The 7,710-nt window shown below is 33.8% G+C and overlaps 2 protein-coding genes across 2 annotated transcripts in view; both read left to right on the top strand.

Moving 5' to 3' along the window:
* The window catches only part of tgfbr2a (transforming growth factor beta receptor 2a), a 19,735-nt gene extending 17,647 nt beyond the window's left edge, over window positions 1–2,088 (top strand). The window contains exons 8-9 of the mRNA XM_016255150.1: window positions 381–505; window positions 1,489–2,088. Of these exons, the coding sequence (XP_016110636.1) occupies window positions 381–505; window positions 1,489–1,665 (302 nt within the window). The 3' untranslated portion in view covers window positions 1,666–2,088. The remainder of the gene's footprint in view (window positions 1–380; window positions 506–1,488) is intronic.
* A 4,756-nt stretch (window positions 2,089–6,844) lies between these two features.
* LOC107569134 (HLA class I histocompatibility antigen, B-58 alpha chain-like) overlaps window positions 6,845–7,710 on the top strand; it is an 8,567-nt gene continuing 7,701 nt past the window's right edge. The window contains exon 1 of the mRNA XM_016255138.1: window positions 6,845–6,896. Coding sequence (XP_016110624.1) covers window positions 6,845–6,896 — 52 coding nt within the window. The remainder of the gene's footprint in view (window positions 6,897–7,710) is intronic.

The raw sequence follows: 7,710 nt of genomic DNA, 5'->3' as shown, positions 1-7,710 counted from the left end.
TATATATATATATATATAATTATAGAAAAGCATCATTCAATCTCTGTTCTAAAGTTCCCAGGAAATGTATGCATCAAAAACAGGAAGCATCGCTGTCATGAACTCGGCCGTGACACGCGTCATGTCACACAGCCCACTTCCTGTTCCTGCACTGTGCACTTCCTCTATGGCTTTGCTGTTGTTGTTGTTGTTTAAGGGTCTTTATTTCAGGTTCAAGAGTATTTGTGGCAGGAAACAGCCAGATTTGTGTCGTTTGTTGTGAATGACTGGTTAAAACCCTGTTGACGCACTTCACACAATGCCATTCTCCAGTGATTCCCTGCAGTCCCCTCTGAGCACAGAGCTGATGCTGGTGTGTGTGTGTGTGTGTGTGTGTGCAGATGTGCGGGAATACGAGCCTCCGTTCGGGAAGCTGAAGGATCATCTGTGTGTGGAGAGCATGAAGGACGACGTCATCAGAGACCGACTGAGACCCGAGATACCGGCCAGCTGGACTAACCACACGGTAACTACCTAAACTAGTCTCACAGAGCCTGACGGTTCACTAAACCAGCACCTCTTAACCTTGAAACCTCATTATCAAAGACAATATTCACAGACCCAGAGATACTTCTAGTGCTTGTGTAATGCTTGTGAAGCTGTGAAGCTGCTCATATTTCGACTTTTGTATTTGCAGCAGGCTTATTATAGTTAACGAAAACTAAAATCATAAAAAAATGTTCTTGACATAAAATAAATGTTAACTGAAATGAAATATAAAAAGCCTAAATTTATTTGATTTCATCTAGTTTTTTTCAAAGTTTGTTTTTATTTTAAACTTAAATACAAATTACAACTATAGACATGTAAAAAAAGACAAAAAGATCAAACTTATTAAAATATAAAAATTAAATCTAATTTAAAATAAAAAAACTATAACATTTAACTACAATATTTAAATATCTACTCACTATAGTGCTGTGCTGTTAGATGTAATATATATTAATCTATTTAATTCTTTAAATCTAAATTGTATTATTTATTTTAATCTATTACTATCTATTTATGAAATGTATTACTTATTTTAAACCCATTGTTTTTATTTATTTTAATTATTTATTTAAATCTATTTTATTTATTACAATCATTCATTTAAATCATTAATATATTTAATTTAATCTTATTTTTATTTACTTATTTTTCTTTTTCAGTATTTATTTAAATCTGTTTTAACTCATTTTTATTATTTGTTGTCATGTTTTAATTATGTATTTATTTTAATATAATATATTTTTTTAAATCTTTATTATTTAATAATTCATTTATTTATGTGAATCATGTATTTATGCATTTAGTTTAATATCATTTTTATTATTTATTCATTTATTTTGATTATTTTTTTTTTTTCCACTGTTTCCTCATAACTTCCTGATATCATTATCTTGTCTCTCTCTCTCTCTCTCTCTCTCTCTCTCTCTCTCTCTCTCTCTCTCTCTCTCTCTCTCTCAGGGTGTTCATCTGCTGAGCTCCACTATAGAGGAGTGCTGGGATCACGACCCCGAGGCGCGTGTGACGGCGCAGTGTGTCGTGGAGAGATTCAGTGAAATCAGCAGCGCTGTGATCTCGCCCCTCAGCGCCGACACCAAGAGCGCACAGGATTCTGGGAACGATGAGAAGGAGATCTGAACCGCAGACACCCGTCTGTCCAATCAGCTGATGAAGACTGTTTAAGACAAACATGTGACATTTGCACATTACAGGATCAGCTAAACACACCACATCCATGCATGCGTACAGCACAGGTGACGTTTATTTAGCTATGAACTCATACTCCATATCCAGAGCGCGTGTATGACGCCAGCCGCTCGTTAGCAATCATTATAAGCTTCAGGGAAAATCTGCTTCGCTGACGTGAAACAGTCAAACACAGAGGAACGGGGGTCCTGACGCAAAGGATTCTGGGACGTGTGAACTCGTACCAAGAAAATCCAAGAGACCCTTTGTGAACTTACAGTATTATAAAGCCACAAGATGATTATGAGCGATAAACCAGATCAAATCCAGCTGGTTTAAGTGTTTATTAAAGAAAAATATATAAAATAGCTAGTGCTGTCAAACGATTAATCGCGATTAATCGAATCCAAAATAAAAGTTTTTGTTTACATAATATATATGTGTGTGTAGTGTGTATATTTATTATGTATATATAAATACACACACATGCATGTATATGTTTAAGAAAAATGTGTTATGGTTATATATTAAATATATTTATATATACATAATATACACAGTACATATACATTATGTAAACAAAAACTTTTATTTTGGATTCGATTAATCGCGATTAATCGTTTGATTAAAGCACTAAAAATAACCAAAGAGAACTGTGAGCCAAAGATGATCTGGATTATAGCGATCAAATATGAATTCTGCTGTTTTTGAGACTCTCAGGTGAAGCTGTTTGTTTATTAATGTGAAAATCTGAAGACTTTTACACACGTGCCTTACAGAGCGGAGATTCGTTTAGATTAATGTTGATGATCAGTTAACGAGGATCTGAAATATCAACATTCAGGTTCAGCGTCTGAAAGCAACACTTATAAAAGCAGAGAAGAGAGCACTTTTTGCATATATAATCATTGTGTATATTTGTTAAAAAAAAAGCATCATAAAATCATTGTTTGTGAATGTTGTTTTTGTGGACCGCTTACACACTGCAGCTGAATATAGTGCGTTAAATCAACATGAAATCAAGTTTTAGTCTCTTAATTCAGAAGTCAAATTAGTTGCACACATTGTTTCATGTCAATTTTTAATAGATTTTTCAGACAGAGTTCAACGAGCACATTCATAGCAGGCTAAATCAATCAAAAATATGCTCTTCTGATTGTTTCTTTCTTTCTGGTTTTCTGGTATTAAAACGCCAGGAAAGATTTCTCTATATAATAAAATCTGTAAATAAACCACAGATTTTGTGAGGATGATTTGAGGCTCAGACTCTGATTGAATCATATGCTGCCCCCTGCTGGAAAGATTCAGTATAGGATGGAATACACGGCTGGAAAACGAAAGTGTAATTTCATCAGCAGCCAGTGAGGGGCAGCAATGCGCTCAATAATAACACCTGGAAGAGAAGAACTTCCACTATAGTGCAGATCTGTCTAGGGCGAGAGAATGAAATAAAAGGACTGCAATAGTTGATTCGCTCTCGTTTAAAACTTTTCTATATAGTCATGTGTTTGGGCCAATTTTATTATTGTTTTTTATTTTAATTTCTCTTCAAAGCAATGTGAAACCAGGTAAGCACATTGCAAATTTGGGATCTATACTGTTACCTATTGATGTAGGCTAGCTACTAACTGGAATAAAATAGAAGATAGTCTGAACTGCATAAATGAGCTTTTGTTTTTACCTGACAGACGTCATTTAGACATATTATTAATGTTGACGAGTACAATGCTGACATTTACATTTTAAGAGAGTATAGAAAAATAAAATAAAAAACCCCACCCTGAAATTTAGGCTATTTTTTATTTATTTTTTTTAAGTAACGGTATTTATTTGTTGATCATTATGTATTTTAAATACAGTTTATGAATGTTATTTGCAGGAAAATGCTCACCTTTAAAGTACGTACTAATATGCACATTTAGGGATAAACAAGGAACAAAGGTGTACCTTTGGAAAAAATACCACCCCAGTGTCCTCTTTTTCAGAGTGTAGCTAGCTATGTTCAGCTATAAGAACAAATGGTGCAGCCGAATAGCTATAGAGTTAGTTTCAGACTAAGTAGGCTACTAGTTACTAAGCCTCTAGTGTGGGTTCCAGTTTGAATGGCTGGTGTGGCCCTACATTTAATGGCATGCAAAGATCTCTGGTGGGGGAGAAATGGCGCTGCGAGGGCATTGGTCGGTGCCCCTCCTTCTGTGCATTCCATTGCCTCCATATAGTTTTTACATGCTATCTGAGAGGAGACAAGCCTCGGCAAGCCTTATTTTCACTAATATAAATACTGTTCGGTTTCTGGCACAAACCGATCGTTTCGTGTCTTAGGACATCAACGTGTTTAATTTTGGATTTTTGGATAATTTTTTTACTCTCATAGATTTTGTTACCATTGCCATGCATTATACGACTGATAGACTGCAACGGCTAGAGTTAAAAATCATCATACGTGTTCTACTGAAGAAGCAAAGTCACCTACATCTTGGATGCCCTGGGGGTAAGCAGATGAACATCACATTTTCATTTTTGGGTGAACTGTCCCTTTAAATGTCACCATAGGCTGCCATTCAAATTCAAATGTTGTTGATATCAAGAATTAATTTCTTACTATAGTTGAAATTCTCATTTTACATGTCAGAAATACAATTCTTACTAGAAAAAAAACTATATTTTTGATATCAGTAATCATGCACGTGGCTACTAATGTCTATTCTTGATCATTAAATACTAGTGAAAATGTTCATTTTTGATATCAATAATTTGATTGTCAGTAGTGACAATGTTAATTTCTGATATCATTAATGTGATTGTAACTAGTAAGAAAGCTTTTTTAGATATCTGAAATTATACTGATATCAGAAATACATTTCAGATCGGTTTCACGTTTACAGACATTTACAGATATCAGTTAACATTTCAACTAGTAGCAATTGAATTCTTGATATCAGGAATTCACATTTTCACTAGTAACAAACTGATATCAACATTTTTATTTCTACTAGTAAGAAATACAAATGTGTATTTGAAATTTTAACTAGTAGCCTAAGAAATACATTTTTGATATCTGTAATAGTTTTGTCGTCCTGTTAACATTTACTCGTGTATGATATGAATTGTTGATATCAACTGTATCTTAATTCTTACATGTTAAAATGTAAATTTCACTAGTAAACATTGTTATTTCAGATATCATGAATTCCTTTTTGAATAGGCTATGTATAGTAACAAATTCTTTTTGGATATGTGCATAATTTAATGATGAGTGCTGTCCCTTATGAATATGGCAGATAAATAACAAGATATAAATGCAGGCTTGGTGAGCAGAAGAGAATTCTTAAAAAAAAAAAAAACATTCTTACTCTACAAAAACTTTTGACTGGTAGCATGAGATTAGTCAGTGCAAGTTTCTTTCAGTTGCAACAGCTCAGAATTACATTTGATTCTGATTTTTATCTTTATCGTTTTTCCTGATATCGAGAGTTAAACTGTTACTAGTTTAAATGTTAATTCTTGATATCTGCAAATGTCTTATGTCTTTATCCGTTTGTTATTTCTGACATCTGAAAATGTATTTTTGATATCAATATAATTTCAGATATCTAAAAATGGCTTTCATGAGTTCGTGTGCCCATATAATCTTAGAATTAGTGGTAAACAGATTTGGCTTGATTTCTGCAATGGAGGGCTCAGAGAGACTATTCTACTCGAGCTCTGATAGCCCCCCAAAACATACATACCAAATCAGACACCGAGCGAGAGTTACTAAATTAAAGGGAAAGATAATTTGAACATTCGGAGGCCCCCCTAAAAAGATGGCACTCCGGCGGGAGCATCAAATGAATCAAGCAATGGTCAATGGACTGAATTTCGAGGGGCAGCTATCTAAATTTAAGAGAAGAGAGTGTTAGATGGGCTTGTTTGATGAGGCTGAGGTCAGAACGGATGTAAATCTGAAAGGCATCTGAGGACCAACGACCCAGTAATTTAATCTGACCGGAACGGAGGAAAGTCAGGAATTTGGCTAGGAGATCGATGGTTAGAGGTTGCCTGGAATCGGGGCAAGTAGGGTTGGTTTTTTGGATTCCTTTGATTAAGAGAGTGATCTTGGGGTTTGTTATAGCGGGACATGGATGTCCGTAGATTAATTTAAAGAAAAATTGAATGCCGAAAGTACTAACAATGGAAGCGGTAAGAGGCTGTCTTTTATACTTGGATATTAATTGGAAGATTAGATGGGCATACTCCTCCCGAAATTACGTTAATAACTTATTACTGATCACTTTCATGATATCAGAAATTAATCGAATTATTGATATAAAAAAATGAATGTTTTTACTAGTAGCAGTTCAATTGTTGATATCAAGAATAGACATTTGCACTAGTAGTAGTAACCACGCAATTACTAATATCAAAAATGAAGGCACTAGTTCAAATTTCAACTACTAAGAAATCAATTCTTGATATGAACAATTGAATTTGAATGGCAGCCTATGGTGACATTTAACTAGTGAAAACACAATTACAGACATCAAGAATAATATTTTACTAGTTAAAATGTAATTCATGATATCAAGAATTCGATTTCTGCGACGATGATGATATAAAAAAAATTTAATTTTTACTATTGTAAATTTAATTCCTGATATCAAAATATCCATTGTTACTAGTAAAAATAAATTCTGATATCAAGAATTATCATTTTAACTAGTGAAAATTGAATCAAGAATGCATATCCTGTGAATGAATATAAGTCAAAACAGCTTGCCATAGGAGAATTGAATTTGAATGGCAGCCTATGGTGACATTTAACTAGTGAAAACACAATTACAGACATCAAGAATAATATTTTACTAGTTAAAATGTAATTCATGATATCAAGAATTCGATTTCTGCGACGATGATGATATAAAAAAATTTAAATTTTTACTATTGTAAATTTAATTCCTGATATCAAAATATCCATTGTTACTAGTAAAAATAAATTTTCTGATATCAAGAATTATCATTTTAACTAGTGAAAATTGAATCAAGAATGCATATCCTGTGAATGAATATAAGTCAAAACAGCTTGCCATAGGAGACGGTGTTTCACAGTTTGTGCTTTCTATCTTGCTCAGAGAAACACTCCCTCCACTACATGTATACAGGCTTGACCAAAGCAGGTCCATTTCCAATGTTCAGTGCTGTGGGTGAGTCTGATTACATTCAGATTGTTCGCTACAGTAATGAAAAACAAGTCTGGATAAGAGACAATCTGACTGTAGACGACTGGAACAAAGCTCCTGCAGAACTGCCTGAAACTAGAGAAGAGTTCTTAAATTATCTATATGATCTGTCACGCTGCCTACCATCTGCAGAGTGTTCTGGTGAGTTTAGACCTTTTCTCTTATAAACATCTAATCAACATATGAGCTCAGGAATAAAAACAAAGGTGTCATTTCATCAAGTGGCCACTTTGGGTTTTTCTATACACTGTAAAAAAGGACGTGAATTTAACGGTAAAAGACTGTAAAAATGCTACAGTAAATGGTAAATTCCCCTACTATATACAGTGAAAAACTGTACTGGACATTACATGTATTGGACATTAATTTTACGGTAGTATACCGATTTTTGGAAGTGAAAAAGACCGTATAATTTACAGTGAATTACCGTAAATTGACATTCCCAGAATTCCCTGCGTTACATTTCAAATTTGATGTTTTTTGTTGAAATAACTATGTTTCTTCTTAGTTTTTTCTTATCAGTTTTATATATTAGGGTTGTATGTTACACCTAATGCTGTTAAATGAATGTTTATTGCATTATTTCAGTTTCATGTGTGTCACCATGATGGTGTTTGGTGTTTGTGTGAATGACGCTGTGCACCTTCTATATATGTTCATATTTAAAAGCTGCTTGTGATGGGCTTTGGTTCATCATGTGACTTTCATGTGGTTATCAGTGTATCACAAAGGCGCAAAACAGATTTCAGTACTTCAATAGGTTGGTATATTAACATTT

Source organism: Sinocyclocheilus grahami, unplaced genomic scaffold (assembly GCF_001515645.1).
Source record: "Sinocyclocheilus grahami isolate Dianchi unplaced genomic scaffold, SAMN03320097.WGS_v1.1 scaffold1315.1, whole genome shotgun sequence".
NCBI classification, from domain to species: domain Eukaryota; kingdom Metazoa; phylum Chordata; class Actinopteri; order Cypriniformes; family Cyprinidae; genus Sinocyclocheilus; species Sinocyclocheilus grahami.
The sequence above is the reverse complement of the archived record's forward strand: the minus strand, read 5'-3'. Positions and strand labels throughout refer to the sequence as shown.